Raw genomic sequence first — 27,284 nt, 5'->3', positions numbered from 1 at the left:
GGAAAGGGACCTGGGGGTCCTGGGCACAGCAGGATGACCATGAGCCAGCACTGGGCCCTTGTGGCCAGGAAGGCCAATGGTACCTGGAGTGGGTTAGAAGGGGGTGGTCAGTAGCTCAGAGAGGTTCTCCTGCCCTTCTGCTCTGCCCTGGGGAGACCACACCTGGAATATTCTCATACCAATTTATTTTTTACTAGCAAGAATACAATGCTGGCAAGAAGTATCTCTGCAGAGTAGACACAACTAACATTACTGATTACTTGAGGTTGTCTCAAAGGATGTGTCACTGGAGCCCCTGGAGGGACCCCGAGGGGACAGAGAAAGGGACATCATGGGCTGCTCCTGTGCTGCTGAGCTGGGCTGGGCTCCTGGGACACAGGGAGCTCATGGCAGTGGCAGCGCTGCAGAGAGAGAGCTCTGCCCAGGAGCAGCTCCTCTGCACACGCAGCAGGGCTGAGGGCTCTGCCTGCAGCACCGAGGGCACACGAGACAGGCACAGAGAGGGAAATGCAGTCTGGGCTGGGAGGATGCTGAGAGTTCACTGGAAATGAAATCCTCTCAGATATGAAGCCTGTGGCTGCAGGGCATTGCATCTGCAAATCATGGTAGGATCTCAGAAAGCTGTCACATTGCAGAGCCTGTGAGAGATGTAAGTACAGCTCTCAGAGGTTCTCTGATCAGAGGGGAGGATGTGCTGCAGAGCAGGGATTGCCTTCTGCACTGTCAGAGTGACAAGACGTGAATGCTGCGTTCTCCCCAGGGTGACTGTGGGGCGTAAATGTCAATGTGCAGGCAGGAGTGCCCAGGGCTGTCCTGCAGAGCAGGGTCCCTGCACCTCAGGGCTATGCCGAGCAGGGACTCTGCTGCCTGCCAGGGTCAGCGCTCAGCCTGCCGGGGAGATCCCCACAGTGCTGTGGGGAGAAGCTGTGGGTGGAAGGAGTGACCTCCAAAATGACAGGGTCCTTCTGCTGTGGAGAGAGTGCTGTGTGGGTCAAGGCTGCTCACACATCCAGATCACCCCCAGGATTTTTCCAAGGAGATGCCTCAAGGGCAAGATCAGTGCAAGGATTACCAGACAGATAAGGAGCTTTCCTGAGCCTGTCTTTTCAGTTTCCAATCCCAAGGGTCAGGGCGGGCAGGAAAGGATAAAATGAAAATGAGCTCTCATGCTTAAACAAGTCACTGAGACTCCTGAACTGCAACTCTGAGTGATCAGTACATCTGCCAGAAGGCTCATGACATCCCTTCCCCACCCCTCTGCCTGTGCACAGCACCTGCATCACCTTTGCTGGACCCGTCAGCCTTAGTCTGACCTGTCCTGTTTTCCAGCCTGCAAAGAGGAAGATGCCCCCAGGCAGTGCCTGTGAACAGGCAGGATCTGTAGGGCCAGGAGGAGGGCACAGAGGGTGGGATGGTCTGTGAGCACTGACAGGGAACAGACATGGACAGGGAAACACCTCCCAGGGGGAGAATCTCCAGGCAGCAGGGAAATGATCAGAAATGAGAGGAAACCAAACCCGGAATGGTTATGAGAGGGAGAAGAGAGAAAAGTCCCTGTGACCCCCTGCAGTGCAGATCCCTCCTGTGAGCAGCCCCCTGGCCTCCTGTCCCACCCAGCAAAGCCTCTGCCCTCAGGGCCGGGGGCTCCAAGGCATGAAGCAGCTCCTGTGCAGCCAGAGCTGCAGTTCCTCTGCAGAGCACAGGGGCTGAGAGCAGCTGCCCGGCACTGTTGGTGCCTGGGAGGTGGCTGCACAGCTGGGGAAGGGGGACGCTGTCTGAGTGCCCGGCTGCCTCTGCCCTGGCCTCTCTCACACCCACCCTCACCGCATTTTCCTTCTTGCTCCCCTGCTCTGGGTCACTGCTGTTGGGATCTTGTTCTTGCTGTCAGGCTCTCTGGGGATGGCAGTTTCAGCTGCAGAGTCACAGCCTGATCTTGTGGGTCCTTTCCTGCAGGTGTGTCCATGGGAACACATGTGCAAGCTTTGCTCTGACCTGTGGGCTGTGGGCAATGCAGTCTGTGGGGCTGGGGAATGAGCTGTGTGTGTCCTGGGCTAAACGTTGGGTGCTGAGACCTTAGGAAAGGGTGAGACCTGTCATGGTCTGAGGTGGATCCCTCTGCTCTCAGCAGTGCCTGGTGGCTTTTCAGGGTAACATGAGAGTGTGATCAGCCTCCATCTCAGAAAGGTGCCAGCCCAGGGCAGCTGGAGAAAGTCAGAGGGACAGAGCAGCTGCCCTCACTCTGCACTGACCGCAGACATCCTCTGGTCTCACAGGACTCGCTCTGTTCTCCTTGAGTGCAGTAGAAATGCTGAGGGTTTCTGACACCCAAGAACACTCCCCAGCGTGGGCAGGGACAAGGAGCTGTAGAAACCCCAGACCTCTCGAAATGGCTTGTGCCGTCCTGGTTCCTTATCACTGGCAGAACAAATGCCGACAGTCCCTTCTGCACTAGGAGTGGTTCCATCTGACAAAGCTGAACCCCAGGACTGGCCACGGCCCCATCCGATCACACAGGGTCAAGCTGACTCCTCAGGAGGCCCTGGGCAGAGACCCTGCTCTTCATTGCACACTCATCAAGCACCAACAAGGGCTAGAGCCATGACTTTCTCTTGGAAAAAGAAAAGTGTCTCTGTGTGTGATGGGGTCGGAGGGCCTGGGGGAAATGGCTTTGGATTTTCCCAGAGAAGTCTAACCTAAACCATCACTATATTTTCCTCCTTGCACAGGTCCTCATGCCCACAGGCAGCCAATGTCCAACAGCAGCTTCATCACCCAGTTCCTCCTCCTGCTGTTCACAGACACACGGGAGCTGCAGCTCTTGCACTTCGGGCTCTTCCTGGGCATCTACCTGGCTGCCCTCCTGGGCAACGGCCTCATCATCACCACCATAGCCTGGGACCATCACCTCCACATCCCCATGTACTTCTTCCTGCTCAACCTTGCCCTCCTCGACCTGGGCTTCATCTCCACCACTCTCCTCAAGTTCATGACCAATTCTCTGTGGGACAGCAGGACCATCTCTTACATAGGATGCGCTGCACAGGTCTTCCATGTATGTTTCTTCTTTGGTGCAGAGTATTGTCTCCTCACCACCATGTCGTACGACCGCTATGTTGCCATTTGCAAACCCCTGCACTACGGGACCCTCCTGGGCAGCAGAGCTTGTGTCCACATGGCAGTAGCTGCCTGGGCCACTGGGTTTCTCAATGTTCTGCTGCACACGGCCAATACATTTTCACTGCCCCTGTGCAAGGGCAATGCCCTGGGACAGTTCTTCTGTGAAATCCCTCAGATCCTCAAGCTCTCCTGCTCACACTCCTGCCTCAGGGAACTTGGGCTTCTTGTGGTCAGTTGTTTTTTTTTTTGAGGGGTGTTTTGTGTTCTTTGTGGTGTCCTATGTGCAGATCTTCAAGGCCGTGCTGAGGATCCCCTCTGAGCAGGGACGGCACAAAGCCTTTTCCACCTGCCTCCCTCACCTGGCCGTGGTCTCTCTGTTCACCAGCACTGGCATGTTTTCCAGCCTGAAGCCCCGTTCATCTCCTCCACATCCCTGGATCTGATGCTGTCTGTTCTGTACTCGGTGGTGCCTCCAGCAGTGAACCCCCTCATCTACAGCATGAGGAATCAAAAGTCATATCTTAGTGTTTTCTGAAGTAATAAGCTGCTCATCTACTTCTACATAGAAGTTTTAATGTTCACTTGTTAGAGGTCCAGCTTGTCATCTAAATTTGCTGTTGTCATTGGAATTTTTTTATTCTGATAATGTTGTCATCCCTTTTCTAAATCACTGTCTGCTTTTCTTTTATAACGCCTGGTTGTGTAAATGAGGAGCCATGACCTGTGTGTATTTAAACAAAATAAAGGGTCCTGTAGTGACTTGTTTTTCACTATATCGTTCTTGCAAGTCCTTTTAGAGCTGCAGGGACAGTTCCTGTCCATGGGAGGAGAGGAAAAGAGTCCATCATGACAGCCCTGCTAGGGAGCAGCAGCGCTTGGTCGTCCAGAGCTGTTCCGGTTCCACTCCCACACTCTCCTTCTCATCCCTTGTGTTGGTACAAGGCCTGAGTGCTCTGGCAGCTTGGTCACCGTCCTGCTGTGTGTCAGCCCTGTGAGCGCAGGCAGGGACAGGCAATGGGCACTGCTGTGACAGAGCTGGCCTCAGTAACAGTACTTGCACAAGGAAAAGTGATCTTCTTTGGGCAGTGCATGATGGTTAATATCTTCTTGCAAAGTTTCTCGCAAGCTTATTCCTACAGAAATGGCCACAGATGAAACATCAGTGTGCAGCTGAACAGTGTGTTTGTGCAGGGCTGGCACACAGCAGTGTCCTCTCACAGCCAGGCTCCTGCCAGAGACCTGCAGGACCAGCAGAGCGGGGGCTGGGCTGTGCCCCTGTGCACTGGACACCCCGTGGAAGGAGCCCCAGGTCAATCAACATGGACTGGCCCCTCACAACCACCATTTCCAGCACTGGCTTCTCATCCCAGCTCAGAGGTCTTTGTCCCTCCATGGAATTACACTGAATGAGATTCGTGTTCACATTGTACAAATGAGATGTGAGCATGTACATCATGTATGTGAGGTAAGACGAACATGAGTGAGCTATTCCTTGGGGTTCCATGAAGGCCTGTGAGACAGATAGTTCATTGAGGTCACATTATTTTAGGACTAATATCCCATAGGAAACCACCAGAATGCAGCACTGGGATGTGCTTCCTTGAACCGATATCCACTCCTAATGACGACGGACATCAAAGATAAACGTAGAACATGGCGACACACCACGGGGCTGAGGTGTCTTCCAACATTTGGGAAAAGGAATAGGAGCCCAGGGAGACATTGTGACTCCTGCCTCTGTGTGTATAAGGGAAGATGTCTGTCCCTGAATATCTCAATGTGTTTTAAGAGTCCACAGGGCCAACTCAGATGTGGATGTCTGACAGAACCCTGATATTTCTATGTGTGACTCCAAAGACAAATCCCAGTGGCACAGTGAGATTCATCTCAGCTCCCTTGGACAGGCTCATTGTAAATGTCCCTATTTGCTCCATCACCTTTGCTATCTCCATCACATGCTATTCTACACAGTCCTACACCTGCCCTTCTTTCCCTGTGGGAAATTCTGGATTGTGGTCTCAGAAGTGCCAGAGTGATCAGGGAGGTTCAGAGGTCCCTCAGAAAGGCAGATGTCAAACCCATCTTCAGGAATGGCAGGAAGGAGAACTGGGAGACAGACAGGCTGCTCAGCCTACGTCTGTCCCTGGGAGGTGGCCGGACCACATTCTCCTGCAGGCATCTCCAGGCAGTTGAAGTACAATGAAGAAATTGCTGAACCCAAATGGGCAGGGGAAAGAAAGGCATGTTGAGTACATGGAGTTTTGCAAGGCCCCAGACATGGTCTCCTGTGGTGCCTTAGAGCAGATTGGTGAGATCTGGGATGCAGATGTGGATGTTGTGATGGATGGAGAGTTGGCAGCATGACCAAACCCAAACATCATCAGTGGTACAAAGTCCTGTGTTCAGCCAGTTTCTTGTGGCATCCCTCAGTGATGAGTACTTGGGCCAACACTGTCCAATGGCTTTATTCTGCCTCTTCATCATGTCATGGAGCACATTTTCAGCTCCTTTGTGGAGGATGCAAAGCTAGACAGAGGCCTAGAACAACCTCACCTGGTGCCCCCTGCCTTGAGCAAAAGAGTGAGACAAGATGTTGTTCAGGGCTCTCTTCAAATCTGAGTTATTCTATGGTTCAATGAGACTTTACATTGGAGAGGTGTTTGAAGACAGAAGATGTAGTCCTTACCAGTTAAAAGAATGAATCCTGCCTGCAATTGCTAACCTAAAACATGAAAATCCTCTCAGTTTTGGTCAGTCTGCTGCTCTAACAAAGATAAAAGTGACGTTTAAAACACCTAATCAGAACCTGCAAAGAATACTGTCCTTGCAGTGCAGACACTCTGGAGCCTGCACAATTAGCTGAGTCTTGTTTTAACATTTGTCTCAAGACGGTTACATAAAGTCTCCTGTAGCTGAGCTTTGTTCCTTTTATGCTCATTATAACACTAAAACACACACCCCCAGGGTGGGAGTCCCAGGCTCAGCCCGGGACCCTCTCTCAACAAGCATGTGTAGTGGTAAAATGATTATGTAACCAATGTGCCAATGCGTGAACACTTGGCTCTTTAGGACTGCCAGGAGGGTCTGAATGTAGAGATATGTGTAGAATAGATGTTCCTTCTCTGTCTGTTGTGCTGGTTTCATTCCAGCATCCAGACTTGCATAACTCTGGAATAAAGAAGATCTTATCTCTGGGTGTGGGATTGGCTTTGCACTTCATGTAGTGAATTCACCATGAGCAACCAGGCAGAAGGAAAACAATAAGAAATAAAAGAGGTAGGAGAGGACATAGAAAAGGTTTCAACATTCCACATTCCTGTCAAGAATGCTTCTCCTCTCAGATCTTTAACAGGAAATAGATTTGATCAGTTTGATAAAACAAGCATAGTTTTATCTAGTTAGGTTGCAGCCCATAAGGAGGGGGATGGATGGGTGTGTGATTATGATGGCAGTTGAGTCTCCGAAACTCATAACTGAGTGGAAAGACTTTGGCTGTGAAGGGGACAGTGGGGTCAGTTCTGTGTCTGGAGGTGACAGCCCAGCAGCAGGGACATGGCTGGGAAAGAACCTCTGCCCAAGTGCCCACAGGTCTTACCCAGGAAGAGAGACGGGTTGTCATGTCCATCCCACCTGAGAACATGACGGGACATCGGCAGGGACATGGTCGTGTCTGTCAGAGAAGCTGAAAGGCCAGCAGCACTCATGGGATTTAGGAGATCATGGCGAGGTGACTTCTCTCTGGTCAGGTAAAAGACCATAAGAAGCCTAACGGGTTGGGTTCCCTGCATGAAGGGCAGTTTATGAGATGGTTGAGCTTTTCTTGATAGTGGGAAGAAGTAGGGAAGAGAAAAAAGAAGTCTACTTGGAAGGTGAGGAATGGATATGAGGACGAAGAAATGTCACTGTAAGGGCAGTGCTGTGGTGCAAGAGGTGACCCAGAGGGAGCTGGATCAGCCTATGGTTTGTGTTCCAAAGAGCAGCCAGTGAGGATGCAGACACATCAGTGAAAGTGCAGAAATGCTGGGGTGAGAGCAGGTGGGGAAGCGAGATGTGTATCTGCAGCCTGCAGGGAAAGAGGGGCAGGGGTAGGACCATGTAGAACAGCCTGTGGTGCAGATGGCAAAGGGCGCTGGAAGGGTCCCACAGAACCTAGGTCTGTGTCTCCTTGGCCAGGGCAGTTGTCTCTGCCACTGAGGCCCAGGAGAAGACATGTTGTCCTCATGGCACTGGGGCCTCAGTGCCTCCTTGCTGCCCCATGGGGAAGCTGGAAGTTGTTGTAACAGTGTTGTTCTTCCCTGAGCCTTGCACACCCACATCCCACGGTCCCAGGAAGATCCTGAGCCGTGTGTGAGGGACAGGATCCCCCTTCCCATTGCCTGGGGGTCATGGCTTTCCCTTTCTGCTTCAGAAAGTAAACCAAGAGGTTTCTCAGCATCATAGCTGAAGAAAAGACTCAAAGGAGACCTCATGGTGGCTACAGCTTCCTCACAAGGGGAGAAGGAAGGGAAGTTATTGATCTCTTCTCTCTGGTGACCAATGAGACAACCCAAGGGAACGGAATAAATATTTGCCGGGGGGGTCTGTTGCACATGAGGAGAAAGTTCTTCACCCAGAGGTGCTGGGCACTGAACAGGCTCCCCAGGGAGCTGTCATGGCCCCAACCTCACAGTGTTCAAGAAGAGACTGGACAACGTCCTCAGACACACGGGGTGACCTGTGGGGTGTCCTGTGCAGGGACAGGAGTTGGATTCCATGATCCTTGTGGGTCCTTCCAACTCAGGACATTCATTGATTTTATGAAATACTAGATCAAAAGACCATGTTTTCATTGTGCAGATGAGTTGTAAACATACACATCATGTGCATGTCCAGTGTGTGCATGTGGTGAGATGAACCCAAGGGAGCACAAATGCCATTAGCTATTCCTTGAGATGCCATAAAGGTCAGTGGGACAGAGATGGTGTTCAGGGGTCTCTTCTAACCTGTGTTATTGTAGGATTCCATGAATCTTTTCCATGGAGAGCTCTTTTATGTCAGAATAGAGAGAGGCAGAAGAGAAAAAAAATCAAGGCAGAAGCAGGGATGTAAAATGCCCCAGGCTAAATACAGTAGCTCCTCTGAGGAACATTTCTCCACTCAAACCCTTGATAGGAAATCTATGAGATACATTTGATGAAAGCAGCTTAGTTTGATCTGCTCACACAGTGGACCACAAGGAGCGTGATGGTGGGTACGATGTCATGTGGTCACTTGTGCCTCAGTAACTCATAGTCCAGTAGGAAGCCAATGGCTGTGGCGGGCACTGTGAGGTCACTTCTGCCTCTGCAGGGGATTAGAGAACAGCAGGAACACGACTGGCAAAGGACTGTGAGGTCACACACACGAGACGAGCAATCGGGCCCAATCAGCATGGCTTGATGAAAGGCAGGTCCTGCTTGACCAGCCTGATCTTCTTCTGTGACAAGGTGACCGGCTGAGCAGATGAGGGAAAGTCTGTCGTGGGGAGTGAATCCGCCACACGGGCTGTGTGTGTTGTGTCCTTAGACTGCAGTAAAGCGTTTGGCACCGTGTCCCACAGCATCTCCTGGAGAAGCTGCAGCTCATGGCCTGGGATGGTGTATCTGTGATGGATCAAGAACTGGCTGGAGGGCCAGGCCCAAAGATTTGTGGTGAACGGAGCCACATCCAGTGGGTGGCCGGTCATGAGTGGTGTCCCCTGGGCTCAGTATTGGGGCCAGTTCTCTCTCATCTCTTTATCAATGATCTGGATGAGGGGATCGGGTGCACCCTGACTATGTTTTCAGATGACACCAAATTGGGTAGGAGTGTTGATCTGCTGGAGGATACGAAGTATCTACAGAGGGATCTGGAGCTGCTGCTTCATTAGGCCGAGGCCATTTGTCTGAGGTTTAACAAGGCCAAATGTCAGGTCCTGCACTTTGGTCATAACAATCCCCTGCAACACTACAGGCTTGGGGAAGAGTAGCTGGAAAGCTGCCTGGTGGAAAAGGACCTGGGATTGTTGATTGACAGCAGCTGAACATGAGCCTGCATGTGCCCAGGTTGCCAAAAAGTCCAATGGCTTGATGTGCATCAAGAACAGTGTAGTGGGCAGAACCGGAGCAGCGATCATCCCCTTGTACTCGGCACTGGTGAGGCCACAACTCAAATTCTTGGTTCAGTTTTGGGCCCCTCACTATAGGAAAGATCTTGGGGTGTTGGAGTGAGTGCAGAGGAGCGGGACAAGGCTGTTGAGGGTCTGGAGCACAGGTCTGCTGAGGAGCAGTTAGGGGTTCTGAGGCTGTTTATCCTGGAGAAAAGGAGGCTGCGAGGAGACTTTTTCGCTCTCTACAACTATCTGAAAAGATGTTGTAGCATGGAGGGTGTTGGTCTTCTCCTGAGTAGCAAGTGAGAGTATGAGAGGAAATGGACTCAGCTTGTTCTAGAGAAATTTCAGAATTGATACTAGGAAACATTTCCTCATGGAAAAGGTTGTGAAGCAGTGGAACAGGCTGCCCAGGGAAGTGGTTGAGTCACCATTCTCTGTTCCTTAGCACAGCTTCTAGGAGGATCTGTTCCATCATCTTCCCAGGCACAGGTAAGAGGCTGACAGGTCAAGTAGTTTTCAGGGTCCTTCTTTCTACAGCAGAGAAACACTGCCACACATCGCAGTTTAAAACGTGGAGACTGGACATGAGGAGGAAGAAATGTCACTCAAAGGGCAGTGCTGTGGTACGAGAAATCATCCAGAAGGAGCAGGAGATCAGTCCATGTACTTGTGTTTCCAGGAACAGAGCATGAGAGTGGAGACACATCAGTCAGCGTATGGAAATACCAGGGTGAGAGCAAGGGGAGGAAGCGAGATGGGTGTCTACAGCCTGCAGGGAAACAGAAGCAGCTGAGGGACAGTGTAGGACAACCTGTGGTGGAGATGGCAAAGGGCACTAGCAAGGCTGGATGTCACCAAGAGAACCAAAGTCTTTGTCCCCGTGGCTATGGCCATCGCCTCTGCCACCAGGGCCTGTGAGGAGACACGTTGTCCTCAGGCACTGGGGCACCTCATGGCCTTCTTGCACACCCCCAGGAAGGCTGGGAACTGTCACAGCATTGTCCTTCACTCAGCACCACACAGCCCACATCCCCCTGCCCCAGGAAGAGCCCTGAGCAATGTGTGAGGGACAGGATCTGCCTTCCCAGGGGCTGGGGGTCAGGCCTTGGCCTCTCTGATTCAACCAACTAAACCAGGGTTTTCTCAGCACCTCAGCTGCCTGCACGTTTCCCTTTGTTTATCTGCCATCATGGCCTCCGATTCTCTGCTCTAACGAGTTCCTGGGGAAGTTTTGCTGGTACTTGCCCGCAGTGGAACTCATTAATACTTCAAGGAACTTAGTACTTTTTTCTTCTGGCTTTGACTTCAGTCAGCTGATCGGAGCCAGCCCAGCGAGAGCCAGAGCCGGCGGGGTGCAGCCGACCACGAGGTTCAGCCGAGATTAGGAAGCTCAGAGGGAAACGTACAGGGACAGCCTGATTCCCGGCGGGTCCCCATCCGCAAAGCCCAGGCAGCCATTGCGAGAGAGCGGCTGACGTGGCGGGGGGCGTTCCCACGGTGACGGCGACCACACCCCCTCCCATTGCCTTGAAAAGTCCTTTGGGAGGGCAGCGACTAGTCGCTGCCCACTAGGTGCAGGGAGGAGCAACCAGCTTGAGTAGCGGGTGAGTCCCACCCACACTGTGCTGCAGCAGCGGGTGTGGCAGCTTGTGCAGCAGGGTACAGAGAGCACTTGACGCTTGCTAGCCCCTCTAACTTATTGCCAGCATCCCAGACTACTGACGACCATGGTCGCCTCCAGGAGGAGAGTTTGTCCCAAATAGACTGCGGCTACGCAGACTGAGGTTCTGTCCCGAACGGTGGCTGTTCAGGTCTCCGGCTGCAGGGAGTGCCAGAGCCTGCTGCTGCCGGGGCAGGGAGGCCAGCACTCCACCTGTGTGAGGTGTGAGCAGGTGCAAGATCTGCTCCACATGGTTGTGAAGCTTAAGGAGGAAATTGAGACGCTGAGGACCATCAGGGAGTGCGAAAGGGAGATTGACTGGTGGAGTAACACCCTGACGTGCCAGTCGGAAAGGTCCCAGGGAGGTACCCCCCAAAAGGAGATGGACCTCCTGTCCTCTCGGACAGAGGCGGAAGTCCTGAGACGGCCCCACCCTTGTTGCTGTCGGGCAGAGGTAGGGGGCCTAAATGATGACGAGGGTTGGAAGCGTATTCCGATTCGGCGTCACAGGCAGCCCCCCTCCCTGCCTGCTTTGTCTCCTCAGGTGCCCCTCCATAATAGGTTTGAGGCCTTGGATCTGGAAGAAGAGGTAGGTGAGGAGGCAGTGCCAAGCCTGCCTACAAGATCACATAGGAAGAGGCGGTTGACTCCACAACTTAAGACTGCCTCTATTAAGAAAGAAAGAAGGGTGATAGTAATAGGAAATTCCCTTCTGAAAGGAACAGAGGGCCCAATATGCAGAGTTGACCCTCATCTTAGGGAAGTTTGTAGTCTACCTGGAGCCCGGATCAAGGATATTGCTAGAAAGCTCCCAAGACTGGTGCACCCGACAGACTACTACCCGCTGCTGGTCTTCCAGACAGATGGGGAGGAAGCTGCTTCCCGTAGTCTGAGGGCAATGAAGAATGATTTCAAGGTCTTGGGAAGGATGGTGAAAGACTCAGGGGCTCAAGTGATCTTTTCTTCACTCCTTCCATCTTCAAGTGACGATGTGGGATGGAATAGGAAAATTCATTCTCTAAATGGTTGGCTCCAAGAGTGGTGCTACAGGCAGGGCTTTGGATTTTTTGATAATGGTTGGTTCTATAAGACACCAGTCCGGACAGTGTCACGTGGGAAAGGTTTATCTCAGAGGGGCAAAAGAATGCTGGGGCAGGAATTAGCTGGGCTCATTTGGAGAGCTTTAAACTAGGCTCGAAGGGGGATGGGGTTGTAGCTGGGCTTGTCCCAGTCGGGCAGCATTCTAAAACTGATGAGGACCAGGTGGCCTCCTGTGCTCCTAGGGAGAAATGGGAGTGCTCTGCTCGCTCCTTGAAATGCCTGTACACCAATGCGCGCAGCATGGGGAATAAGCAGGAGGAGTTAGAATCCTATGTTCGGCTGGGAGATTATGATCTGGTGGCAATTACAGAAACATGGTGGGACAGTTCACATGACGGGAATGTGGTCATGGATGGCTATGCCCTTTTCAGGAAAGACAGGCCAGCCAGGCGTGGTGGTGGAGTTGCTCTCTATGTGAGAGAGCAACTACAATGTACTAAATTCTGCCCAGGAGTGGATGATGAGCGAGTTGAGAGTGTATGGGTCAGGATCAAGGGGCAGGCTGGCAGGGGTGACACTGTTGTGGGCGTCTGTTACAGGCCACCAGATCAGGCTGAGGAAGTTGATGAGGCCTTCTATGGGCAGCTGAGAGTGGCCTCGCGGTCACAGGCCCTGGTTGTTGTGGGTGATTTTAACTTCCCTGATGTTTGCTGGAAGGACCATTCAGCCAGCCAGCCACAGTCCAGGAGGTTCCTCCAGTGCATTGATGAGAACTTCCTCATGCAGATGGTGGAGGAGCCGACTAGGAGAGGAGCACTGCTGGATCTCATCCTCACTAACAAGGAGGGTCTGGTCGAAGCAGTAAAGGTTGAGGGCTGCCTGGGTTGTAGCGACCACGAGATGGTAGAGTTCAGCATCTTGTGTGGCAGGAACAGAATAGCAAGTAGAATTGCAACCCTGGACTTTAGCAGGGCTAACTTTGGCCTTTTCAAGCAATTGCTGAGGGAAATCCCATGGGCAAGACTGCTTGAAGGAAAAGGGGCCCAAGATACCTGGATTGCATTCAGAGATTGCTTCTTCCACGCTCAGGATCAGAGCATCCCCACACGTAGGAAGTCAAGGAAGGGAGCCAGGAGGCCTGCGTGGTTGAATAGGAATCTATTGGGTATGCTCAAGCAGAAGAGGAGAGTTTACAGGTCATGGAAGCAGGGGCTGGCCACTTGGGAAGAATATAAGGCTGCTGTTAGAGGATGTAGGAAGGCAGCTAGGATAGCCAAGGCCTCCTTAGAATGACAGCTGGAGAGAGGGGTCAAGGACAGCAAAAAGAACTTTTTCAAATACATAGCGGATAAAACTAATACCAGAGGCAATGTAGGCCCACTGAGGAATGGGGTGGGTGCCCTGGTGGCGGAAGATACAGAGAAGGCAGAATTACTGAATGCCTTCTTTGTCTCTGTCTACTCTGCCGGAGGCTGTCCTGGGGAGCCCTGTACCCCTGAGACCCCGGATGAAGCCAGGTCAATGGAGGAGCTTGCTTTAGTTGATGAGGACTGGGTTAGGGAGCAATTAAATAGTCTGGACATCCATAAATCCATGGGTCCAGATGGGATGCATCCGCGAGTGCTGAGGGAGCTGGCTGAGGTCATTGCTGGACCGCTCTCCATCATCTTTGCCAAGTCTTGGGAAACGGGAGAGGTGCCCGAGGATTGGAGGAAAGCAAATGTCACTCCAGTCTTCAAAAAGGGCAAGAAGGAGGACCCGGGTAACTATAGACCAGTCAGCCTCATCTCTGTCCCTGGGAAAGTAATGGAACAACTTATCCTTGGTGCTATCTCAAGGCATATCAAGGATAAGAAAGTTATTAGGGGCAGTCAGCATGGCTTTACCAAGGGTAAGTCATGCTTCACCAACCTCATAGCCTTTTATGAGAATGTTACAAGGTGGATGGATGATGGCAGAGCCGTGGATGTGGTCTACCTTGACTTCAGTAAAGCCTTTGACACAGTCTCCCACAGCATCCTAGTTGCTAAGTTGAGGAGGTGTGGTCTAGACAATGGAGTAGTGAGGTGGGTTACAAACTGGCTGAAGGAAAGAAGCCAGAGAGTGGTAGTCAATGGTGCGGAGTCTAGTTGGAGACCAGTATCTAGTGGAGTACCTCAGGGGTCAGTACTGGGGCCAGTATTATTCAATATATTCATTAACGACTTAGACGAGGGAATAGAGTGTACTATCAGCAAGTTTGCTGATGACACTAAGCTGGGAGGAGTGGCTGACACGCCAGAAGGCTGTGCTGCCATCCAGCGAGACCTAGACAGGCTGGAGAGTTGGGCGAGGAATAACCTAATGAAATTTAACAAGGAAAAGTGTAGAGTCCTGCATCTGGGCAGGAACAACCCCAGGTTCCAGTATCGGTTGGGAAATTACATATTAGAGAGCAGTGTAGGGGAAAGGGACCTGGGGATCCTGGTGGACAACAGGATGACCATGAGCCAGCACTGGGCCCTTGTGGCCAGGAAGGCCAATGGCATCCTGGGGTGTATTACAAGGGGGGTGGTTAGTAGATCAAGAGAGGTCCTCCTTCCCCTCTACTCTGCCCTGGTGAGACCCCATCTGGAATATTGTGTCCAGTTCTGGGCCCCTCAGTTCAAGAAGGTCAAGGAACTGCTGGAGAGGGTCCAGCGTAGGGCAACAAAGATGATTAAGGGAGTGGAGCACCTCCCTTATGAGGAAAGGCTGAGGGAGCTTGGTCTCTTTAGTTTGGAGAAGAGGAGACTGAGGGGTGACCTTATTAATGTTTATAAATATATAAAGGGTGAGTGCCATGAGGATGGAGCCAGGCTCTTCTCGTTGGCAAACAATGATAGGACAAGGGGCAATGGGATCAAGCTGGAACACAAGAGGTTCCACTTAAATTTGAGAAAAAACTTCTTCTCAGTAAGGGTGACAGAGCACTGGAACAGGCTGCCCAGGGAGGTTGTGGAGTCTCCTTCTCTGGAGACATTCAAGACCCACCTGGACAAGTTCCTGTGCAACCTCACTTAGGCGTTCCTGCTCCAGCAGGGGGATTGGACTAGATGATCTTTTGAGGTCCCTTCCAATCCAGAACATACTGTGATACTGTGATACTGTGACTTCTGGAAAGGTTTGTGCAATCTCTTCTCAGCACCTGAGTAATGTTCAAGGACTCAGCACCAAATGCACCATGGGGATCATTACATTCAGAAAGCTCTAACAAACCATGTCTCTTGTAATTTCTTTCCAATCCTGTATAGTTAATTAGAGAGTTTTCTTTGTGTAATTATGGAGAAAGATTTCAAAAAGCTTCTGATAAAATGTCTTTCTATTGTAACGGGTGTATTTTAATACTTTTCAGCTTGGAGAAGATGTGATTGCAGCATTGTCTGATGTTGATCCAGGGTCTCTCCTAAGGAGGTCTGGACTGGATGGAGAAGCTGTCCCTTGAGGTCTCACACCGTGTGGACAACCTTGCTCCTCACCTCCCCAACCCCATCGTTTCTCTCATTGGCCCCCTGGGCCTTGCATCCCTTTTCCTCACACCAGACTTCACTGCAGTCTGCAGCTGGATGTGCCAGCTCCTTTGCACCAGCTCCCACCTGCTCTCCTTGGAGACTCAAGTGCACACAGGAAACAGGGACTTTTCTTTACCCTTGAACAAACAAAATACAACTGCTGAGAGTCACGATTAAAGGTTAACACACTCCTCAACTGTACACCAAGGACAAGCTGCCACCACTGAGGTTCACCTTCTCCAAGGCAGAACCGTGCAAGAAATATTTTAGACAGAAAGGAAATTATAAAATAGACACAATAAAAGAGTTGGCTAAAGACAGAATTAGACAGACTACTGAAAGACAAGGAAGCTTTTAACTCCTTGAAGCTGAAAGCAGCAACTGGGTTGTCGACAAGTGTCTGAGTGATCAAACAGTAAGAGGAAGGGGAACCCAGAGAACAATCACAAGTGTTGTGTGCAGATCAGCTGCTGGAAATGGGACTTCAGACATGGTCAGTTTAGTCAGGGCAGGAGGAAATACCTGGAGGATGAGGGATATGAGATGCACAGATAAGAGAGAGAGTGCTGAGAAGGCAAAAGTAGTGGAGGATCAGAAGTTCTCCTCTTGTTCTTAATGTACATCCTGAAAAGTCTCATTTTGATCTAATGGGAAAACACTGATATTTGAAGTATTCAAAAGAAAGAAAGGAGAATTACAACACCAACAGTGTTTGATGTTTAAAGTTGCAAGAACACATTTCCTTCACTCTACATCTTTCATTTGGTTTCTTTTTCCCTCCATTTATAAAAAAGGTTCTCTAGATTTCTCTCCTACCAAAGCCTCCAGCATTAAGAAAGATAATCCTTGTGCCTTGTACAGAGCCGAAGGCACCAAACAATCCACAGCCATGGGCTGTCAGTGCCACTTTTTATCCTTGGCACACAGTGAGTCATGCTGGAAGCTGTTGGCCACTCTTGACTGATGGAGGAAAGAGGGATAAAAAGGTTAATTGAGCTGTTCTCTTTTTAGATGGCCATGTTGACAGTGATCTCAACAGACCTGTGTTGTCTGACTTTCTATGTGATCATAAGGAAAATATCATATTTATGTGTTGGTAAATATATAGTAAAATGTATAAGTGTGTCCAGTTATATTTCCTACCAGCACTCTCCAAGGAAGAATCTGCTGTTTTAATATTGTCTTTGTCACCCGTCCCCTGCCCCACTGGCCACGGGGACCAGAGTGCCCTCAGCCGCCTTCCTTATGCTGACCATATCTTTGGAGAAGCCCTCCTGGGTGCCCTTCCCTTGCACAGCCATTTCAGCCACTGCTCAGCATTGGCTTTGCTGGCTCCATCCCTGCACTCCCAGGCCAGGTGTCTGTCTGTCTGTCTGTCTCCTGGGCAGCCTGTTCCCCTCCAGCCTCCCTGCACGTCCTTCTGCTGTTTGATCTCCTAAGTGAGGGGGTCCCTGTTCATCCACGCTGACCTCTTGCCAGGCCCTGCTGGACTCCCTGGCCATCAGATTGGTTTCTTCCTGGGCTCTGAGGACATCACCCCTGAACAGGGACTCACAGCCTGTTTGTTCTCCAGGACAGCCAAAGCAGATCCTCCAGTAATGAAATCAGCTCTCCTGCAGGACTGCACTCTTGTTCTGCAGTTGTCCTGCTTCTCCACCATCTCATGATCACTGCAGCCATGGCCGCTCTCATCCTTCAGATCCCCAGCCTGATCCACCTTGTCTGTCAGTAGGAGACCAGCCATAGTCAGCTCATCCGTGTTTGTCTCAAAATGCTGTATTCCACACCTGCAGGAGCCTCCTGGGTTGCTTGTGCCCAGTGCTGCTGCCCTCCCAGCAGACCAAGCCATGGTCCAACTTGCCATGTACTCGAGGACCTGTGACCATGAAGCTTCCTCCAAGGCAAGTCTCTGTGCACACCAGGCTCCCCTCTGCACAGAGCTCATCTCCAGCTCCTCATCCACCCGCCTGCCTTCCCGAGGAGCCCTGACCACCCCTGGCTGCCCTCCCACCACTGAGCTGTCCCACCAGGGCTCTGCAGTCCCCATGGGGAGCACGGTGCTGCCTGCCCAGCAGAAACGACAGTGCTGGGTGGGAAAAAGGAGAGGCAGGTGCAGGGGAAGTGTCTGGAGGTTGGCTGTGAGGTGACCCCTGGTGCCAGAAGAGGATGGTGCAAGGTGAGGCATCATGGGAAGGAGGTAGATTTTGAAGTCACATTTTTGAGAACAACCCAACTGGGCACGTGGTGAGTCAGGCCTAGTGATGTCTTCTGGATGCCGGAAAGCACACCCAGCAGTGCTGAGAACCTGGGAGATGGGAGATGCAGGAGAAGGGGAAGATGACACGGCTGGAGGTGGGTTGTGGTGCCACTTCTATTGCGGTTACCTGGGGGTACATGTAGGCAAAGCCAACATGGCTGGATTATCACTGGTGAGGTCACCTCATGACAGCAATGTGATTGGCTAGAGTTAGGCAGGTATGATGAGGTCATCAAGGACACCAGATGGGAAGGCTGCAGACAAATGCCTGTGCCCCTGGTGAGGCCCTGCCCTGGGTGAAACCACCTGTACTTGCCATGGGAAACTGTGGCACCTGCGTGAGAAGCTGAGGGATGTGAGGAGGGACCAGCAGTGTGGGCAGCTCCGTGTGTCCCAGCTGGGCCTCACAGGCGGCTGTGGATGTGACCAGGTTGGCCAAACGGCACAGACGGGAGCACTTCCCACAGTCTGGGCAGTCAAGTCTTGCAAGGCCATCAGTGCCTGGAGGAGCCACCAGTGATGCCGCTGAAGTCCCAGAGGAACAAGGCAATGGCATCCAAACTATCAAATTTAAGTAGAAGTGGAAGTAACCTGAACCCCACTGGGGAAAAACTAACTGATGATGGTTATGAATTGGGGAGGAGACTGGAGCAGAGAAAGCTGGATCGTGGAAGAAGCAGCCTGTGGAAGGGGGAGAAGGATTCAAGGGACAAGCTGCCCATGGGGAGGTGGCTGCTCAGTGCTGCTCTGACCAAGCCCCCTGCCTGATCACCATGGTCTGTACTGCTTACTAGACTGATTTCAGCTGGGATAGAGTTACTTATCTTCACAGCAACTTGTATGAGTCCATTTTACATTTGTGATGGAAACAGTGTTGATCCCACCGCATGTTTCAGTCATTGCTGAGCAGTGCTTGCACACTATCAAGGGGTTTTCTGCTTCTCACATCAAACCCACCAGCATGGGGGCCGGGGATGCACAAGAAATCGGGAGGGGACATGGCTGGAACAGCTGAACCAAACTGACCAAAGGAATGTTTCACAACATATGATATCATGGTCAACAATAAAATCTGGGAGAGGAAGGGACGGGAGGACATTCGGAGTGATGGCGTTTGTCTTCCCAAGTAACAGTCACGTATGATGGAGCCCATCTTTTCTGAAGACAGTTGAACACCCTCCTGGCAATGATGCAGTGACTGAATTCCTTAGTTTTCATTGACTATGTGGATAGATTTTGCTTTACCTATTAATTGTCTTTATCTCACCCCATGAGTTTTTATTTGTGTTTCTGATCCTCTGCATCATCCTGCTGTGGGGCAGTAAGTGACAGACTGTGTGGTGCTGAGCTGCCTGTCAGGGTTAAACTACAGAACTAATTAAACTGCTCCTGGCTCTTTGCTGTGTGAGTGGGCTCACTAGAGTGTGTGCGTTTGGGGGTGATGGTATGCACACATCTTCTTGGTCAATTCTAAGAGGCTAGCAAGAAGGAGGAGGGCCCCAGGATCTGGAGAAACACAGGGTTAGGATGGCTAAATGGCTAATATCTCTGAGTCTGGGCTGACCCAACCCCCAAGTCCACACTGGAGGGACCACAGGAGTGTGTGTGAGACTGTGGGTAAGTTCTACCTGGGATGTACAGACCACTCGTGCAACCTTCACACCAGCTCAGGGAGAGCTGAACACGGTCAGTACTGTTGCTCATGGTTGTGTAAGTGCTGCTGTTGGTGTGGTGGCTGTGAAGATGCTGTTTCCTGTTGGAGCTGGTCTGTGTCAGATTGTCTGTGTCCATCTTTGTTTCCCTGCAGATACCTGTTTCAGTGTGACACAGAGGATTTTTCTCTGGCTGTTTTTGGGGTGAAACTCCTGGGCTTGTTGTTGATATCAGCTTTAAAACAACAGCAGTGCTGAGAGCCTGGGAGACGGGAGATGCAGGAGAAGGGGAAGATGATACGGCTGGAGGTGGGTTGTGATGCCACTTCTATTGCAGATACATGAGGTAGATGTAGGCCAAGCAAACATGGATGCATTATTACTTGTGAGGTCACCTCATGACAGCAATGTGATTGGCCAGAGGTAGGCAGGTATCATGAGGTTATCAAGGACACCAGATGGGAAGGCTGCAGGCAAATGACTGCACCCCTGGTGAGGCCGTGCCCTGGGGTGAAGCCACCTGTACATGCTATGGAAAACTGTGAGACGTGCATGAGAAAGTGAGGGATGTGAGAAGGGACCAGAGAACGAAGGCAATGGAATCCAAACTATCGAATTTGTTTGCAAGTGGAGGAAACCTGAGCCCATTGGGGAAAAAGTAACCGATGATGATTATGAATTGCTGAGTAGACTGGGCCAGAGAAAGGGAGGGATCAAGATGGGTCGTGGAAGAAGCAGCCTGTGGAAGAGTGGGGAGGAGAGGGATTCAAGTGACCAGCTGCCCGTGGGGAGGTGGCTGGTCAGTGCTGCTCTGGCCTACCCCCCTGCCTGATCACCATGGTCTGTCCTGCTTATTAGACTGTTTTCAGCTGGGGTAGAGTTAATTATCTTCATAGCAACTTGTATGAGGCTGTGTTTTAAATCTGTGATGGAAACAGTGTTGATCACACCCTCATGTTTCAGTCAGTGCTGAGCGGTGCTTGCACAGAGTCAAGGCCTTTTCTGCTTCTTACGCTGAGGACTGAGAGTAGGCTGGGGGTGCCCAAGAAACTGAGAGGAGACACAGCTGGGACAGCTGACCTCAGCTGACCAAAGGGATCTTCTGCAACACATGAAGTCATGCTCAGCAACAAAATCTAGGAGAGAAAGTGAGGGGGAAACACTCAGAGTGATGGTGTTTGTCTTCCCAAGTAACTGCTATGTGTGATGGAGCCCTGATTTTCTGGAGATGGCTGAACACCCACCTGCCAATGCAAAGCAGGGGATAGATTCCTTATTTTGATTTGATTGAGCACACAGCTTTTGCTTTACCTGTTAAACTGTATTGATCTCAACCCTCGAGTTTTCTTTTACTTTTAAGGTCTTCCCCTCATCCTGCCACAGCAACAGTGTGGTGCTGAGCTGATGACCAGGGTTCAACTACAATATTTCTTAAACTCTGTTCCTGGCTATTTACTGTGTGAGTGGGTTCACTGTTGTGCGTGTATTTTGGTGTAAATGTACGCACACGCTTTCTTGGTCAGGTCTAAGTGAGGCTAGCAAGGAAGAGGAGACACCAGGATATGAAGAGACCTGGGGCTGGAATGGCCAAGTGGGCAATATCTCTGAGTCTGGGTTGACCCAAACCCCAGGTCCACACTGGAGGGACCACAGGGGTGTGTGAAACTGCAGGTAAGTTCTCCCCGGGATGTACAGACAACTCGTGCAACCTTCACACCAGCTCAGTCTGAGAGGAGGAACAGGACATGGTCAGTACTGTTGCTCATGGTTGTGTAAAAGTGCTGCTGCAGGTGTGGTGACTGTGAAGGTGCTGCTATCCAGCAGGACCTGGACAGGCTGGAGAGTTGGGCGAGGAATAACCTGATGAAATTTTACAAGGGAAAATGTAGAGTCCTGCATCTGAGCAGGAACAACCCCAGGTTCCAGTATAGGTTGGGAAATTACATATTAGAGAGCAGTGTAGGGGAAAGGGACCTGGGGGTCCTGGTGGACAACAGGATGACCGTGAGCCAGCACTGGGCCCTTGTGGCCAGGAAGCCAATGGGACCTGGGGTGTATTAGAAGGGGGGTGGTCAGTAGATCGAGAGAGGTCCTCCTTCCCCTCTGCTCCACCCTGGTGAGACCCCATCTGGAATATTGTGTCCAGATCTGGGCCCCTCAGTTCCAGAAGGACAGGGAACTGCTGGAGAGGGTCCAGTGCAGGGCATCAAAGATGCTGAAAGGAGTGGAGAATCTCCCATGTAAGGAAAGGCTGAGGGAGCTGGGTCTCTTTAGTCTGGAGGAGACTGAGAGGTGACCTTATTAATGCTTATAAATACATACAGGGTGAGTGCCATGAGGATGGAGCCAGGCTCTTCTGGGTGGCAAACAATGATAGGACAAGGGGTAATGGGATCAAGCAGGAACACAAGAGGTTCCACTTAAATTTGAGAAGAAACTTCTTCTCAGTGAGGGTGACGGAGGCTGGACCAGGCTGCCCAGGGAGGTTGTGGAGTCTCCTTCTCCGGAAACATTCAAAACCTGCCTGGACATGTTCCTGTGCGACCTCACTTAGGCGTTCCTGCTCCAGCAGGGGGATTGGGCTGGATGATCTTTTGAGGTCCCTTCCAATCCCAAAAATACTGTGACACTGTGATACTGTGATACTGTGATACTGTGATACTGTGCTGTTCCCTGTTGGAATGGGTCTGTGCGGTTTGGGCTGTTTCCATCTTTGTTTCCCTGCAGATACCTGGATTTAGTGCTTTGCCATTGGCTGACTCCACCTTGGGCCATGTCTCACTCTGTGGGCTCCAGTCACTGCCCACCTCAGGCACACACCGTCCATGTGTATCTCATGGGCTCTCCAGGCAGCTCCAGATTCCTCTCCTGGAGGGTTGTCCTCTGACCCATAATGCTCTGGGACAGCCCAGTCTGACTGTATCTCATGACTCCCCTTCCCCACTGTCAACAGACAACAAGGGTTGTGTCATAAACCACAACCCAGTTGTCTATCAGCTACCAATGTGACAACAAGCTTTGACCTCAGGCCCTTTTGAGTGAAATTCCTGGGCCTGTTGTTGAGATCAGTTTTAGAACAACAACCAAATATTGAGGAACTGCACAGAGGAGATGTCATTTTATTATGGAGATGCTATGGGAGACCAAGCTCTGACACAGTGTTAGGAAAACATTTATACAGGTTTCAGGTATTTTAAAAATATTAATAATGAGTACATTTTTCAGGAGAGTCAGCTAAACACAAACAATTATGAACGAACATAAAAACCATAAATAACAATATGGGTAAAGCTAACAACGTAAAACGGATAAAACAAGGTACAGGCCTGCACTGGGATACAAATAGACATAATTTGTGGACAGTGATGGAAAGCTGATCAGTATTGACAAACACCCATGAAATCACTTTCCTAATGGACTCCTTGAGCTCCTGGTTCCTCATGCTGTAGATGAGGGGGTCCACTGCTGGAGGCACCACTGAGTACAGAACAGACATCAGCAGGTCCAGGGATAGGGAGGATATAGAGAGGGGCTTCAAGTAGACAAACATGGCAGTGCTGATGAACAGGGAGACCACGGCCAGGTGAGGGAGGCAGGTGGAAAAGGCTTTGTGCTGTCCTTGCTCAGAGGGGATCGATCCCCAGCATGGCCCTCAAGATCTGCACATAGGACACCACAATGAACACAAAACAGCCAAACGCTACAAATACACCAACCACAAGCAACCCAAGTTCCCTGAGGTAGGTGTCTGAGCAGGAGAGCTTGAGGATCTGGGGGATTTCACAGAAGAACTGGCCCATGGCATTGCCCTTGCACAGGGGCAGTGAAAATGTATTGGCCCTGTGCAGCAGAGCACTGAGAAACCGAGTGGCCCAGGCAGCTGCTGCCATGTGGACACAAGCTCTGCTGCCCAGGAGGGTCCCGTAGTGCAGGGGTTTGCAGATGGCAACGTAGCGATCGTAGGACATGACTGTGAGGAGACAATACTCTGCTGCGATGAAGAACAGAAACAAAAAGAGCTGTGTCACACATCCCAACTACGAGATGGCCCTGGAATCCCAGAGGGAGTTGGCCATGGACTTGGGGAGAATAGTGGAGATGTGCCCATGTCAAGGAGGGTGAGGTTGAGGAGGAAGAAGTACCTGGGGGTGTGCAGGTGCTGGTCCCAGGCTATGGTGATGATGATGAGGCCGTTGCCCAGGAGGGCAGCCAGGTAGATGCCCAAGAAGTGCCAGAAGTGCAAGAGCTGCAGCTCCCGTGTGTCTGTGAATGGCAGGAGGAGGAACTGGGTGATGGAGCTGCTGTTGGACATTTGCTGCTGATGGTCATGGGAAACCTGTCATAGGAGGAAAAGACAGTGACAAGTTGTCGGTGACTTCTCTGAGCAAAATCAAAACCATTTCTCACACACCCTCCCCTGCTCCACACCCCTTGTCCTTTTCCAGACCTTCCTCCAGCTCGGTGTCTGAGCTCTGGGTGGTGCTGGCTGGAGGTGCCGTGAGGAGCAGGGCCTGTGCCCACTGGCTGCCGAGGAGCCAGCCCTGCTCTGCAGCAGGGGGCATGGGAACGGGGGGCAGGGGACAGTCCTGGGGTTCAGCTTTCTCAGATGGAGCCACAACATGTATCACTTTTCCTAAGGGCTGAGCACCCCATGTTTGGCCAAGGACACCCATGAATCCTTTCAAAAATCCAACTTTATTTTCTCCACACAGCATCTTTTTGCTTCTCCATGGGGCTTTCTGATAAAACAAAGATGCTGTAAGACAAGTTTGCATCCTGGAGAGAAGCTCACAGCTTAGAAGGAAACCTCAAGGTGATAGTAAAGACAGATGATGGCATTTGATTGAGGGAGACTCAGCTCATTCCCCAGCCCCACAGACTGCATTGCCCACAGCCCACAGGTCAGAGCAAAGCTGGGACACGTGTGCCCATGGACACACCTGCAGGAAAGGACCCACAAGATCAGGCTGTGACTCTGCAGCTGAAACTGCCATCCCCAGAGAGCCTGACAGCAAGAACAAGATCCCAACAGCAGTGACCCAGAGCAGGGGAGCAAGAAGGAAAATGCGGTGAGGGTGGGTGTGAGAGAGGCCAGGGCAGAGGCAGCCGGGCACTCAGACAGCGTCCCCCTTCCCCAGCTGTGCAGCCACCTCCCAGGCACCAACAGTGCCGGGCAGCTGCTCTCAGCCCCTGTGCTCTGCAGAGGAACTGCAGCTCTGGCTGCACAGGAGCTGCTTCATGCCTTGGAGCCCCCGGCCCTGAGGGCAGAGGCTTTGCTGGGTGGGACAGGAGGCCAGGGGGCTGCTCACAGGAGGGATCTGCACTGCAGGGGGTCACAGGGACTTCTCTCTCTTCTCCCTCCCATAACAATTCCGGGTTCAGTTTCCTCTCATTTCTGATCATTTCCCTGCTGCCTGGAGATTCTCCCCCTGGGAGGTGTTTCCCTGTCCATGTCTGTTCCCTCTCAGTGCTCACAGACCATCCCACCCTCTGTGCCCTCCCCCTGGCCCTACAGATCCTGCCTGTTCACAGGCACTGCCTGGGGGCATCTTCCTCTTTGCAGGCTGGAAAACAGGACAGGTCAGACTAAGGCTGATGGGCCCAGCCAAGGTGATGCAGATGCTGTGCACAGGCAGAGGGGTGGGGAAGGGGTGTCATGAGCCTTCTGGCAGATGTACTGATCACTCAGAGTTGCAGTTCAGGAGTCTCAGTGACTTGTTTAAGCATGAGAGCTCCTTTTCATTTTATCCTTTCCTGCACCCCCCACCCCTTGGGATTGGAAACTGAAAAGACAGGCTCAGGAAAGCTCCTTATCTGTCTGGTAATCCTTTCATTGATCTTGTCCTTGAGGCATCTCTTTGGAAAAATCCTGGGGGTGATCTGGATGTGTGAGCAGCCCTGACCCACACAGCACCCTCTCCACAGCAGAAGCACCTGTCTTGCACAATAGGGTTTGGTCCTTCCCTCCACATCTTCTCCCCTCAGTGTTGCTGGGATCTCCCGGGCAGGCTGAGCGCTGATCCTGGCAGGCGGCAGAGTCCCTGCCCGGCACAGCCCTGGAGTGCAGGGACCCTGCTCTGCAGGACAGCCCTGGGCACCCCTGCCTCCATATTTACATTTACGCCCCACAGCCACCCTCGGGAGAACACAGCATTCACGTCTTGTCACTGACAGTGCAGAAGGCAACCCCTGCTCTGCAGCACATCCTCCTCTCCGACCAGAGAATCTCTGAGAGCTGTACTTACATCTAACACAGGCTCTGCAATGTGACAGCTTTCTGAGATCCTACCAAGATTTGCAGATGCAATACCCTGCAGCCACAGGCTTCATATCTCTGAAGATTTCTCTCCGAGTGACCTCTCAGCACCCTCCAACTGCAGACTGCATTTCCCTCTCTGTGCCTGGCTCCTGTGCCCTCGGTGCTGCAGGCAGAGCCCTCAGCCCTGCTGCGTGTGCAGAGGAGCTGCTCCTGGGCAGAGCTGTCTCTCTGCAGCGCTGCCGCTGCCATGAGCTCCTTGTGTCCCAGGAGCCCAGCCCAGCTCAGCAGCACAGGAGCAGCACATGATGTCCCTTTCTCTGTCCCCTCTGGGCTCCTCCAGGTGTCCCTCAGGCTCCAGTAGCACAACTTTGAAGTTGAAGTAATCAGTGATGTTGATTCTCTCTCCTCTTCAGAGACACTTCTTTCCAGCATTGTATTTTTCATTTTAAAAAATAAATCGGTATGACAATCATCTTTCTTGTCCCATCATTAGACAGGACACCAGGAAGGTTACAGAAAAGGATCTAATTTCTCCAAGCTGGGGAAGGAATATCTTCCGTTGAATGAGTTCAGGCATTTTTTTCTGGTTTTATACTCCTAGGTCTAGAGAGACATTCATCAGTCTAAGGCCATGTCATGTCTGTGCTCTGATTCAAAGCCTTTGCACACATGGGCTCTTGGACACTTGGTACCAGGTTTCTTGTGGCAGGTCAGAGCTGGGCTGGTGCCACAGCTGGGGTGGTTCAGCCCAGATGTGAGGCCATGTCCTCAGTCAGGGACCAGACTGGGGGAGCTGGAGCTGTCAGTGCTGCAGACAGAGCTGTGACACGGATGGAATGAACTGCCAGGCAGGGTGGCAGGAGGGAGTTCATCTGGTCTGCAAGGACAGCAGCCTCCAAGCACAGCAACAGTCCAGATCAGAACTCAGTCCGGACCTGTAAGGCAATTAAAGGGCCCCATAATGAGCTGTTACTATTGCAGGAACAGTTAAAGAAGAAACACCAACACTGTGTGGACACTGATTAATATAAAAAGAGGTGAGAATCTCTGTGTCTTCTTGTCCTCCCTCTTCACCAGCAAGGTCTTCCAGGCCTCTTTGACTAGAGGCAGAACTCTGGTACTGTCACTGATAACAGTAATAGGGAACTCCTTATTCTTACTGGTGATTATGATGATGAACTAAAGCTCTTTAATTTCATTCCTAACAGTCATTCTTACTTTTCAAAACATCTCCTACACCTCAGTAGTTGTGTCTTGAAAGAAGTTCTTAGAACAATGATTTTTCTCTCACTTCTTTTTTTTTAATCATTTAAAGGCTACAACTCTTGGACAGAATTACCCCAAAATCATCCTTCTTTCATAACATTTCTCCTTTTTTTATCCTAGTGTGCAGTGGAGCTGGCATAGGGGAATAGTTTCTTTTTGAGACAAAGAAGGCCAAGGAACAGATCCCAGGTCAGTGCAGAGGCCAGAATCTTTATGTGTGTGCACTGACACACACTGTCACCTACATTTCTAGTCTCTGCAGTCCCAACAGTGCAGCAGAGTCTGGAGTTCTGAGCTCTCTTCATCTGCCCTGTGTGACACGTGTAAAATGGAACTACCCCAGTCCAATGGCTGGTTTTGATTCTCTTCACAGCCTGAAGCACCACATGGGTC

General features: G+C 51.4%; 1 protein-coding gene and 1 pseudogene across 2 annotated transcripts in view; one reads left to right on the top strand and one right to left on the bottom strand.

Annotated features, from left to right (window-relative positions):
- The window catches only part of LOC308042899 (olfactory receptor 14A16-like), a gene marked incomplete at both ends in the record, with an annotated part of 46,444 nt that extends 22,766 nt beyond the window's left edge, over positions 1 to 23,678 (bottom strand). The window contains one exon of the mRNA XM_080348666.1: positions 23,630 to 23,678. Coding sequence (XP_080204792.1) covers positions 23,630 to 23,678 — 49 coding nt within the window. The remainder of the gene's footprint in view (positions 1 to 23,629) is intronic.
- On the top strand, positions 2,750 to 3,652 carry LOC308042741 (olfactory receptor 14A16-like; annotated as a pseudogene). The gene has a single exon. The product of its transcript is annotated as an olfactory receptor 14A16-like (transcript).
- Positions 23,679 to 27,284: the final 3,606 nt, after the last annotated feature.

Source organism: Nesoenas mayeri, assembly GCF_963082525.1.
Source record: "Nesoenas mayeri genome assembly, chromosome: 8".
Taxonomy (NCBI): domain Eukaryota; kingdom Metazoa; phylum Chordata; class Aves; order Columbiformes; family Columbidae; genus Nesoenas; species Nesoenas mayeri.
Note: the sequence above shows the minus strand (reverse complement) of the source record. Positions and strands in the feature narration are given on the sequence as shown.